This window comes from Primulina tabacum, chromosome 16 (genome assembly GCF_025594145.1).
Source record: "Primulina tabacum isolate GXHZ01 chromosome 16, ASM2559414v2, whole genome shotgun sequence".
Classification (NCBI taxonomy): Eukaryota; Viridiplantae; Streptophyta; class Magnoliopsida; order Lamiales; family Gesneriaceae; genus Primulina; species Primulina tabacum.
Genome location: NC_134565.1, coordinates 8,095,960 through 8,109,498, shown reverse-complemented (window position 1 = coordinate 8,109,498; position 13,539 = coordinate 8,095,960). Strand labels below are relative to the sequence as shown.

Below are 13,539 nucleotides of genomic sequence, written 5' to 3'. Positions count from 1 at the left end.
ACTTGTGACCCAAAAAACAAGCCCAAAGGTTGCTGGAAATATCCAGCGTATGCACACAAATTTTCACAGCTTGAGCGATTTTACGATAAAAATCATATCTATCTAATTTCTAATCAGAAAATTACGAATTTACTATCGGATTGAAGATAACATAGAGTGGTACAAATCATGCGTTGAACACATTTCCATCAAACCAACCTATAAGTCGCAGAATTTGAAATAACAGAGGATGACGGGTTTTGTGACACAGAAATTTCACAGCTTGTGCGGGTTTATGGTAAAAATCATATCGCCCTCGTTTCTTATCAGAAAATTACAAATTTGCTATTGAATCGAATATAACACATATTTATACAAATCATATGTGGAACACATTTCCAGAAAACCAAATTATAAGTCGCAGAATTCGAAATAACAAAGGGTGATTGGTTTTGTGACACAGACATTTCAGAGCTTGTGCGGTTTTACGATAAAAATCATATCCCCCTTGTTTCTTATCAAAAAATTACTAATTTGCTATTGAATCGAAGATAACACAGAGTTCTACAAATCATATGTTGAACACATTTCCAGAAAACCAATCTATAAGTCGCAGAATTCGAAATAACAGATGGTGACGGGTTTTGTGACGTAGAAATTTCACAGCTTGTGCGATTTTACGATAAAAATCATCTCTCTCGTTTAAACATGAATAACTCGTGACTCTAGCCCCTTGACCCCTTAACTCCCAACATATAAAGCCCCATAACACCTCAAACCGGCAGCCCCTTACACAAGAAGTCAAGAAAACGTGAATTGCACACAAGATAAACGCATTTACGTGTCAAAACCTTTACAAGAATGATGCTAAAAGAGGGACCAACGAAATTCATGAAAAATGTAAACATCATTATATAATCATGGTGTAAATGATTAGAAAGGAGATACATGGCGTGCCTTGATGATTTATGAACGAAAACCTGAAGGAAAAGTGCGTCGGGGAAGCACCAGAGGAGTGGGGAGGAGGCTTGCTTGAAAATGGTGGAAGAAAACGTGACTTACCGCTGGTTTTACACGTAAAGGTGCTGCTGAAGGAGGGGTGGGCGGCTGTTATGTGTGAATTAGGTTTAGGGTGTGTTTAGTGTAGTAATTAAATAGTAAACAAAGTTCTAATGGGCACTTTATTATATTTTAAAAAGTTCAAAAAGGAGCCCACTAAGCTTAAAAATAGGCTCATCAAGTCCAAACATACTCACGAAAAATATTTCGTTCAGGTAGATTTTTTGAAAATATTGCCCGAACTCTCAAAAAGTCTCACAATTCGATAAAATTTGCATCCTGATTAAAATATGCTCTGACGGGTAAAAATACCCAACAAGGCTCATTTCTAGAAAAACACACTTAAAACATCTTACATTAATTAATTAAAATTAATTATTCAATAAAAATATTTTTTTGATAATTCCTCAGTCTCCGTTCCTCGATCGAGCGCGAAATGCCTCTAGAAACTCTAATGTGTGAACTTTTAAAATAATCGTAAAATGAATCCTATCATGAAATAATTATGCATTAAATGCATAAAAATAAATAAACACATAATTTATGAAATAAACATGTATTTAATGCTTTGAAACAATTTAATAAAATATAAAAGAAATTTAATAACTTGCATGGTTCACGTGGTCCTTTCAAATTTTCGGGACGTTACATTTATAAGTAATGAATATGTTGACATGTTTGGAAGGATGAGATTTGGTGGTGATTAATACGAACACGAATACGATTACGATGACATGTAAGACCAATGCTCAGTAGATGGGTAATACTGTCGCTAATGTCCGCGTCGCCGGGTACCACGGTTATACGTAGATTGATCCATCGAATAGTGCTGATACGAAAGTCACAACTAATGAACAAAATTCAAATAAAGAAAATGAGCACGTATATAATGACATGTCGAGACATGTTTTGACACGTTATGTTTTGTTATGATACGTTTACGTTCGTGTTTTCAACATCATCAAATGTATGTTGATTATATTATTTTTCACTGTTGCATGTTATGTATATGTACTTGTTATAACGCTTACGGTGTGTTGAGTATTTAGACTGACTAGGTGTGAATGATGCAGATAAGCATATTGATGAGGAGACATGAGGCGTCGAAGACGTAGAGACGGGGCTTGATGTGCGCACGCTAACTAGAAGACCATATTTTCCGCACATTACGTTTATGAGTTAGGAGTGATATTAGACATTTTCATACTCTTTATTTTATATGCTGATGGTTATCAGGATTTTTGCAGGTTTCATTTGTGAAATATTTCAAACTAGAAAAATAACTTGCAAAATAAAAAAATTCCCAGTTGTACTTTAATCAATAAACGTTTCAAATCGCTTATTTGTAATTTTCAGTTTGTATGAATTTTTTTATTTTTTTTGTTCTTTTAGATCCCTGATAGGTTTATTGGATTTCGGAAGGTATATTTTTTTATAAAAAAGATATAATTTATGAAACTCATATATTCTATATTTCTTACATGCAAAACATAATAAACTATTTAACCTTTGCACGAAGAGCCGTACGTGTGAAAACTGTACCGACATTTTATACTGAAATGGTTAAAAGAAGAATGTGGGCCTCACTACCCGAGCCAAGATAAATTATGGGTTTGTACACTCACTTGGCCCATCCCTTTCAATCCTTTTCTTTTTATATAATAATAATAATAATAATAATAATAATAATAGGTGTAAAATGTGAGATTCATACCACAGAAAGAAATTGGATAGAATTTCAATACAAGTTACATAAAATAACCATGTATTCAATAATTATATTTTTTTATACATGATAATTTTTGAAATATTTATATTTGATTATCTCGAGAAATTTAAAATATTTTAGTAATTCACGGGTACCGGTCATTAGAAGAAACCTACACAATATTTTAGGGCACTTTGCCATTAGAAATTTTTAAATTTGAAATATAAGTAATATGATTAAAAAATTTATCAATAAATTAACCCTACTATCTGTTAATATAAAGTTTCAAAATTTTTGATTTTAAATTAAAATTCTCCAAAAGTGGTATTTAAACTAAAATTAAAAAAAGGGTCGATGAGAATTCTTATAATTTGGCATATATATCATGAAAAACAAATCATACAATTACAATTATCAAATCTTGATCAAAATCAAGAACTCGATTACAACCCAAATTGATATATATGCATATCATTTTGTTACCAATATGCCAAAGAGAAATTACATAAAATGGAGTATTGAAAAAATGACCAATAAGTCCAATGATTTGCAAATATTAATCACGCATGGAAAAAATATCACAGTGGAAAAATGTAAAAAGACAAAAAAGGAAGGAAAAAAAAGGAAAGAGGAAAAAAATAGTGTTGAAATTTATAGAGGGAAAAAGAAATATTATTCAAAAACACTTGAATTAATCAAACCTCACTTGTTTTGCACATCTAAGCACACAAATGGATATGGATCGTGTTCATGGGGTATGATCACCGCCTCCGTTCGACTCACTGCCCTGAGATTCCGGCATTCCGCCACCGAAAATTCGATAATGGTTAAGTCCAGTAAGAATTCCGGATTGCCCTTCTGATCCCAAGCCAACATCAACTCCTCCACCGCTGCTGCCTATTTGTTGGCCCGGTAACAGGGCGATGGAGGCCGGAAAGTTCATGAAATGCAGCCCATTAGACATTGTTCCTCTATACAAAGCTGCGGCGGAGGCGGTGTTATTGAGATTAACCGATGGAAATGTCCATATTGGATCACTACCCATGACTTGGCTGTTGTTGGAATTCGCCACCATCCAAAAATTGGCCGGAATCGAGGCATGGCTGGACGGGACCGCTGTTGTTGTGTTCGACTGTAACAAGTAGCTTCCGGCCTGGTGGTGCTGTGGCTGCTGCAACTCCTGCTCCGCCCTGCGTTTCCTAGCGAGAATACTCACCTCCGTCTCCATCAACTCCTCCCGCATTTCTTGCTTCGCCTGAATGAAACTAGGGTTTAAGTTCCCCACCGGGAAATTCAACAACGACCCGGAAGAACTATCCGACGACAGCCCAATACCCGGAAAAATCCCCCGGCGCTGCTGCATAGTATAATTCGAATTGAAATAACTTGACCTTAGCTGAGATGGTACTGAAATGCTAGATGCCGAGCTGCGTAGAGATATGTTGAGCGACGTGAAGTTAGCTGGGATCGTGCCCGTTCCCGTGGCGGCGATGACAGCAGGCTCTGCCTGCTGGAGCAACCACTCAATCGTTTCCCCGTCGGACTTGTGGCCGAGCTCTCGAGTGAGCTGGAAAACCCTAGCAGCGCATAAGACAGGCATGCGGATGCGTCTCCCCCGTCCATCGACCTTCGTGTGGCGATCTTTAGTCGATGTTCGCTTCGGAGGTAGCTTCTTGATGGTGTCCGATGTGGTGGAGAGGATCTGGAGGGTGGAGGTAGCGGAGGTCGACCGGGAGAGGGAGCTAGGGTTTGATACGACGACAGTACTGGAGATGGCGAGAGAAGGGTAGGCGGCCGAGCTGGTGGAGCAGCTGGCGGAGTCATCTTCCTTCTTTTCTAGTAATTGAAAGGGAAAGTTCGGGGGACAGCCGTGGCGGTGGAGGTGGTGGCCGCGACGGTGGAGATTATCATCTTTTTCTTCCATGAGAAATTTACAAAAACAAGCAACCCCACTTCTTAAAAAGTTCTTGCTTTCGTCTATCTTCATTAGTGATATAATAATACTAAGCAATAGTTGCCCAATTATATATATTTTTTGAAGAAGCACAATTTTTTTCTACGAATGATAAAATTTGCATTGTTCAGGAAAAATATTTTAAATTTATATATATAACAATTATTATTATTTAAATGATAAATAATGTTTGAAAAAGTGGGTAATTTGAGAAAATTTTAAAAATTATTTATAATCCAAATACATAAATATAATTGAATGTGAAAATTCACTCGTATGAAAATAATAATGAGCTATGAGTTAAGAATTTTGAGCGAGTCTATTACACAATGCTTACCTAGTATGAGTTACATGACTGACGTGATTTGCATACTACTGTGTTCAGTCCGAAGATTTATCCAGTGTGGATTTACGAATAACGGCTACATGTTACAAAAATTAAAAAAACAATGAGCTACTATACTTTTGACCGAGGCTGTCTGTGCTATTTTTATGTACATGGTTAAAATTCGATTCGCCTGAATTGAATGAAGTGAGCTTTAAAAAGTAGCATTTTGGCAAAATGAAAAGTATAGATATTATGTGCAAGTGGCCACCTTTCCGATCTATATGCGCATAGTAATTTCACACACACACACACACACACATATATATATATATATATGCGCATAGTAATTTCATAAATATATATATAAACATATGAAAATATTGATTTTCCTAGAAAATAATGTTATCTAATTAATTAGTAATATAATTGCTTTTTGAATTTATAAGTAATATATGTCTTACTAATATTTCTTTAACTTATATTTTTCGTTCAGTAAGTGACATATGGGAAAAATTAAATTTTTATCACCTAACATATACATTTTTCATTTTTGATCATATTATATGCAATTTTAATCTTCTTACGACGAAATACTGATGTGACATCGAAAAATGTTCACACGACATTGCAAAATAATGAAAAATACTAAAATCGAAAAATAATAAAAAGAAAGTGCAAGCTACTTACTAAAATCTTGAATTGATATGTTACAAAATCAGAAATGAAAAACATGAATGTCACAAGATTAAAAAAACATAAATTTTCCTTGACATTTATATGTCATTTACATTGGGAAAAAACTAATGAATTTTTTAATCCACTTAATTATGTAAGTTAAAAAGTTATAATTAATATATTTTATTTTATTTTTGTTAAAAAAATTATAAAAATGTCATCTTGAGGTGGTCTTTAATTGTATCCACAGCTCCACGCTTATTATTGTTTAGTACTGTAGTAGGAGATGGACAGACACCATGTTTCAGAGTCCACGTGAGGTGCTCTTTTTATAAATCAATCCATAAAGACAGTGGAGGCCATTGTGGGATCCAATCCCAAGTCAATTTAATATTTGCATAATAATAAATAAATGGAAGGAAAGCTAAGCTAGCCATCCCTTGTCCCACCCCCATTAATCATTTCATTATTTTCTTTCGCTTCACCTTTAATTTGTTTTGGGGGGAAAAAATCATAAAAGAGCAATACAGTGTTGATACTTCTTGTTTTTATTGATTGAAGCAGAGAATTACATATTTTATATAAACATACTAACAATCAAAATTAGCAAAATCGTTGTTGTAGGGCCGAAATTGGACTATGTAATGTACTTTATCCATTGGGTAATGAGTGAGCATTTTACCAGATGTTTCTAGTATGCCTATGTGTGATTTCTGTTGATGGATATAATCGGGGTGGGTGCAAGGCAAACGATATTGAAGCAAACCGTTCATTAGATAGAGAAGATCACTATAATTGCATGATATGCTTCATAACTTATTCCAATTCCAAGAGCTTTGATCGAAATTGATTCGAGTTTCGATCCGAGCTTTTTATTGAATTGCTCATTCAACCAGCATTTTCAATATTATGACTTTAAGAGGAAATCTTGTCGTTTTACCAAACGATATATCTGGTAGTAATTGTGCAACTCTAACTTTTTAACCGTACAATAACTCAAACGTCACGTTTAGATTGCTTTCTTAGGAAGAAAAATTATTGCATCCAACAATTATGTAAGTTAACATATTTTACTTTATGACTTTTATTCATTTTTACCAAATTGGTGACATGACAGTTGGATATCACTTATATGAGAAAATTTTCATATAATTACATTAAATCATCCTTCATCCTCAATTAGATCTTCATTTTGCCAGTAAAGGCGATCTATTATTAATGATGTTAGATCATATGTATTTATCCAAGAAAAGTCTTTCGGATAATGCACTTTGGGTCTACATTGGGATTTCCCCTATAATTTTTCTTTGCTTTTTGCGACTTTATTTAAAACTTTAATTAACGTTTATCATGCCTTAATTAAACCTAATTTAAACATTCGCTTTGTTGGCCTTTTCTTGCCTGGAAATCGTCGTTCCAGACGAAGGTATCCAATTGACTTTATATATTAATTACACAGTTATGTAGAAATCCTAATAATGGAACTGCGAATATTATTAATGATTGTGTTTTGATATATGCTTATATGAACATTTGCGTTTTTGGTATTGTATTTTTTTTTCGATTTTGTTAATTTATTTTGCCTAATTTTAGACAGATTCGTCCTCTCCTGTATGTACTTCGAGGATCGTCTTGGACGTCTGTTTTCCAGGATACAATGGAACAACTAGCAGTAACTTAGCACGAGACACTACTTCAGCGAACTGAAAACGTACCTTCGCTTTATCACCAAAATTTAACGGAGACCAAATGGAAAGCTAACAATATGAAATTCAAGAGAATACTTGAAAGAAATAATATTTTCATATGTTTGAAATGAGGAAAAGCACACACTATTTATAAGCCCCAAAATGCACACCAAGAGTCATGAAAGATTAATTAACTCAATTAATCTTCTCATTAACTCAAGAATATGAGGAATCAAAACTCTTCAATTAACTCAAGAATGTGGAGAGCCAAAAGACACTCTCGCATTCATGAGACATAATTTTTTATTCAACCTCTAAATTTTATTAAAATTTCCAACAATTCTCCACATGAATGAAAATTGATACAAATCTTGGTGACAAAGTTCCACAGTTGAATCCTGCATAGGATAGGTAGTTGTTACCCTTTGAACCTTCCCTCATGAAATATATTTGCTTTATAGCTGACCAGTAGACATGAAGCCCTTGAATTGTTCTGTCGTTTATGTAAATTAAGATATACTTCACACAAGACTCTCCCTGATACTATTCAGTTATCATGATTGTGTTCGTTTTGGCCATGAACACACGCCTGGTTCTGCAAGAGGGTCTAGAATTGAGCCCTTCAATTCCTTAGAAGCGGCCCCACTTCTCTCTCACATATGTGATTCTATATTGCTTCTTATCAGAATCATTAAAAGCCGTAAGCTTATCCTCAACATTCACTGTTTATAAGGAATTGACTAGGGATAACCCACACAGTGATATACCAAATTAGTGCGATTAGGTTGTCCCATTGAACCTATTTCTTGGGATCTCCAGTCAGCGTAGGTTGGGTTTTCCTTCGCACCAATTTATACTATAGGCTTGAGCCTCATTCCCCTTGACGATTTCGTAACTAACTCTCTGTTTAACCCTTTGGTCAGCGGATCCGCTATATTATCCTTTGACTTTACATAGTCAACAGAGATAACTCCAGTTGAGAGTAGTTGTCTAATGGTATTATGTCTACGATGTATATTCCTAGACTTACCATTATACATATTATTTTGTGCCCTTCCAATTGCAGATTGGCTATCACAATGTATGCATATAGCCGGCACTGATTTTTCTCATCCTGGAACATCTTCTAATAAGTGACGCAGCCATTCAGCCTCTTCAGCACACTTTTCAAGAGCTATAAACTCAGATTTCATTGTGGACCTGGCTATTACAGTTTGTTTAGAAGATTTTCACGCAATTGCTGCACCTCCTAAAGTGAATACAAATCCACTTGTAGATTTTGAGTCTTTTGCATCGTTGTATCCTTCAATAACAGCAGGATATCTGGTATAATGCAACCCATGATCACGAGTGTACCTTAAGTATCTTAGAAATCTGATAATTGCTTTCCAGTGTTCAACTCCTGGATTGCTCGTGAAACTACTCAATTTGCTCACTGCATAAGCTATGTCTGGTCTTGTACAACTCATTAAGTACATCAGACTTCCAATGACTCGAGAATATTCTAATTGAGACATACTCTCACCTCGATTCTTTGATAGATGCTGACTGATATCTATCGGGGTTCTAGCTAATGCAGAGTCATCCTTATTGAATTTCTCAATTATTTTGTCATCATAATGTGACTGAGTTAGAACTAGCCCTCTATGAATCTTAATTCCAAGGATTACATCGGCTAAGCCCAAATCTTTCATGTCAAATCTTGATTTCAATAACTTTTAGGTGGATTTGATCATCTTATCATTACTACCAATGATAAGTATGTCATCTACGTAAAGACAAAAAATGACATATCCATTTTCAATGGTTTTTATGTATACACATTTGTTACATTCACTGAATTTAAATCCACTTTCTATCATGGCTTTATCAAATTTGTCGTGACATTGCTTTGGCGCTTGTTTTAAGCCATACAGAGACTTCACCAGTTTACAAACATTGTTTTCTTGCCCAGTCGCAGAAAATCTTTCAGGTTGTTCCATGTAAATTTTCGCTTCTAAATCCCATTTAGAAAAGCTGTCTTTACATCCATTTGGTTTACTTCAAGATTTCGCAAGGCAGCAATCGCAAGTATCACACGAATAGAGGTTATTCTCGATACAGGAGAATATGTGTCAAATTAATCAAGCCCTTCACGTTGATGTAACCTTTAATTACCAATCTGGCTTTATACTTATCTATAGTTCCATCTGATTTCATTTTCCTTTTGAAAACCCATTTACAGCCTAGTGGTTTGCTTCCCGGAGGAAGATTTACTAATTCCCACGTATGGTTTTGTAAAATGGATTCCATTTCGGAATTGATAGTCCTCTTACCATAGAGGTCCCTCAGATGAACTGATTGCTTCCTTGAAGTTTTGAGGTTCACTTTCCATCATGAAAATGATGAAATCCGGACCAAAGGATTTCTCAGTCCTAGTTCTCTTGCTACGTCTAGGTTCAATATCTTGATCAAGCTCTTGTTCTTTATCAATTGTCTCATATAATCTTTTGGATGAACTTGGTTCTTCCTTAGATTGTATGGAAACATGTGTTCAAAGAACGAAGCATTTCTTGATTCCATTATCGTATTCTTGTGAATATCAGGTATTTGAGATTCATGTACGAGAAAACGATACGTGCTACTAGTTTTGAGCATATCCAATGAAAATGCAATCAACAATTTTTGGTCCTATCTTTACTTTCTTTGGAGTAGGGTACTGCTACCTTGGCAAGACACCCCCACACTCGCAAGTATTGGTAGGAAGAACTTCTACCTTTCCATAACTCGTATGGACTTTTATCTTGCTTCTTTCGGGGCACCTTATTTAAAAGGTAATTTGCTGATAGAATAGCTTCCCCCCACATGTTCTATAGTAAACCAGAATTTAATAACAACACATTAATCATTTCTTTCAAGGTGCGATTCTTTCTCTCTGCAATTCCATTTTGCTGAGGAGAATAAGGTGCAGTTCTTTCATGTTTGATATCGTGTTGAGCACAAAACTCAGCAAATGGTGATTCATATTCACCTCCACGATCACTTCTTAACACCTTAATTTTCTTGCTAAGTTGGTTTTCAACTTCACTCTTATATTGGACAAATTTGTCAATAGCTTCATCCTTACTTTTAAGAAGATACACATAACAAAACTTTGTACTATCGTCAACAAAAGTAATGAGGTATTTATTTCCACCACGAGTTTGTACACCTTTTAAATCACCTATATCACTGTGAATTAGATCAAGTGGTTCACTATTTTTTTCAATTGTTCGAAAAGATGTCTCGTTAGTTTTGCCTCAACACAAGTTTCACATTTGTGTTGTTTATCAATTTGGAATGCATGAATGCTTTTGATGTTAATTAGTCTACGAATTGTATCATAATTAATGTGTCCAAGTCTACCATACCTTAAATACGAAGACTCAAGCAAGTAAGCAAAAATATTAACTTTATTCATCACAAGCTTAATAGCCATTACATTGAGTTTGAATAATCCATTACAAACATAACCTTTGCCAACAAACATTCCACTTTTCGACAAAAAAACCTTATATGACTCAAAGACAATGCGAAAACCATGCTTGTTAAGAAGCGACCCGGACACCAAGTTCTTGCGGATTTCCGGTACATACAGCACATTGTTCAGAGTCAGTTCTTTTCCAGATGTCATCTTTAGAACAGCTTTCCCTTGACCCTTGATTTCAGGAGTAGCGGAATTTCCCATGAATAGTTTTTCACCATTCTCAGATTCCTCAAGAGTAGCAAACATCTCCTTGTCTGAGCAAACATGGCGAGTGGCACCAGTGTCGATCCACCACTCCCTTGGGTTCGAACCCACCAGATTAAATTCTGATATTACAGCACATAGATTCATGTTCGAAACCTCTTGAGATATGTTTTCAACCACATTCACCTCTCGATTTCTCTTTGGCTTCTTACACTCAGATGCCTTGTGACCCATACCATCACAGTTGTAGCATTTTTCCGGAGAAATTTTTCTACGAAATGTCTCCCTTGGGTCCCATGTTCAACCTTTTGTTGGAGGAGAAGAAATTTTTATTTTTCGAGCTTTGACCATGCTCGACTACATTTGCCTTAGCGGCAACAGGAGAAAACAATCGTCTTTCCGAACTCTTGTTGTCTTCCTCGATGCGAAGTCGAACAATGAGCTCTTCAACATTCATCTCCTTGCGCTTGTGCTTCAAATAATTTTTGAAATCCTTCCAAGTTGGTGGTAGCTTTTCAACAATAGCAGCCACTTGGAATGATTCGCTTAAAGTCATCCCCTCACCGTGAATCTCGTGAAGAATCACTTGGAGTTCTTGAACTTGGCTGATAACAGGCTTTGAATCCACCATTTTAAAGTTCAGAAAGCGGCCAACAAGAAACTTCTTGGCCCCGGCATCCTCGGTTTTGTACTTTCTATCAAGGGATTCCCACAGCTCTTTATCCGTTTTCTTTTCGCAAAACATGTTGTAGAGCGAATCGGCCAACCGTTTAGTACATAGTTTCAGCATAAGAAATCATAATGATTCCATGCCTCCACAGCACTAACAGATTCAACATCTCCCTCACCCTCCTCGAGTTTAGGAGCATCCTCAGACAAGAATCTGGCCAGGCTCAGCATCGTCATGTAGAACATCATCTTCTGCTGCCACCTTTTGAAGTCCACACCAGTGAACTTTTCAGGCTTTTCACCGTGACTGGCTGGGATAGCAACCGCAGCAGCACGTGGGGTAACATGATGGACAACTTGAGCCATATTAGGGACAACATAACCAGTTTCCCTTTGCACGCTGGTTTCAGTAGCAATATCTGAAACAAACCACGCAATGAGTAATCTGTTTTAAGTTTTTTAAAAAATTGCTAAAAACAGTAGTGCAAAAACCAACTTGTAGAGATAAAGCAATAACCGAAACAAGTGTGATGTTACAGTATGAATATCGTGTAAAAGAAAGCAAAACAAAACCGAGGCATGTAGCGTGTACAATGTCCTTAAAACAGATTCGTCCTCTCCTGTATGTTCTTCGAGGATCGTCTTGGGCGTCTGTTTCCCAGGATACAACAGAACATTCAGCAGTAACTTAGCACGAGACACTACTTCGGCAAACTGAAAACGTACCTTCGCTTTATCACCAAAATTTAACGGAGGCCAAATAGAAAGCTAACAATATGAAATGTAAGAGAATGCTTGAAAGAAATAAGGTTTTCATGTGTTTGAAATGAGGAAATGCACACACTATTTATAACCTCCAAAATACACACCAAGAGTCATGCAAGATTAATTAACTCAATTAATCTTCTCATTAACTCAAGAATATGAAGAGCCAAAACTCTTCAATTAACTCAAGAACGTAGAGAGCCAAAAGATACTGCTACATTCATGAGACATAATTTTTTATTCAACCTTTAAATTTTATTAAAATTTTCAACAGTATTTGTGTTCATTATTATACACAGATTAATAAGATTGTGCTGGTTTTTCTCGAGGATGTAGGGTAACCATTAGCCGAACCATGTAGTCTTTGGTGGATTGTATTGTGTGATTACTACTTGTTCATCCAATTTCTTGAGGTGTATTTGAACTTCTAAACTTTGTGTGTGCATTAAATCAATTAGCACAGAGTTACTTATTGATTCTAGATCGATTTGTTCCCAAAATCACAAAAAGTGGCATCGTTCGTGGGAATCAGGAATCCACGATCAAGAATGGATTCGAAATTGAAAATTTATATGGAAAAAGCGACTTAGGATTATGGAGAATCAAGATGAAAATGATCCAAATCCACCATGGAGTAGTAGAAACCCTCGTGAGGGAGAAAATTTCGAGAATAAAATCCAAGATGAATTAATAAAATATTGAATGAGATTGAAAATTGGTAAATAAAAGTAAAAACAATTGCAAAGAATGTTTTGAAAGTGAAGTAAGAAATGTGAGAGGTAAACTGAAGTACTTATATATGGTGACTTTTTGAATTTCTTTTGAAGAGACACGTGACAATATTTCATTAGAACTAAAATATTTTCGAAAAATGGTAAACTAATTTGAAGTAGACTGATCATTCAACCATCACAACTTGATGTGAAACTAAACTGTGTTAAGTTTGTCCAAAAACACAGAGTAGTTTAGGGAACTAAAATGACTGTCAGTTGAGCTCAAGCAAAA

General features: G+C 35.5%; 1 protein-coding gene across 1 annotated transcript; it reads right to left on the bottom strand.

Moving 5' to 3' along the window:
• Window positions 1-3,127: 3,127 nt before the first annotated feature.
• On the bottom strand, window positions 3,128-4,726 carry LOC142529057 (transcription factor TCP15-like). Its single transcript, XM_075634434.1, has one exon. It carries the CDS (start codon window positions 4,668-4,670, stop codon window positions 3,495-3,497), a length of 1,176 nt encoding a protein of 391 aa, XP_075490549.1. The 5' UTR covers window positions 4,671-4,726; the 3' UTR covers window positions 3,128-3,494.
• Window positions 4,727-13,539: the final 8,813 nt, after the last annotated feature.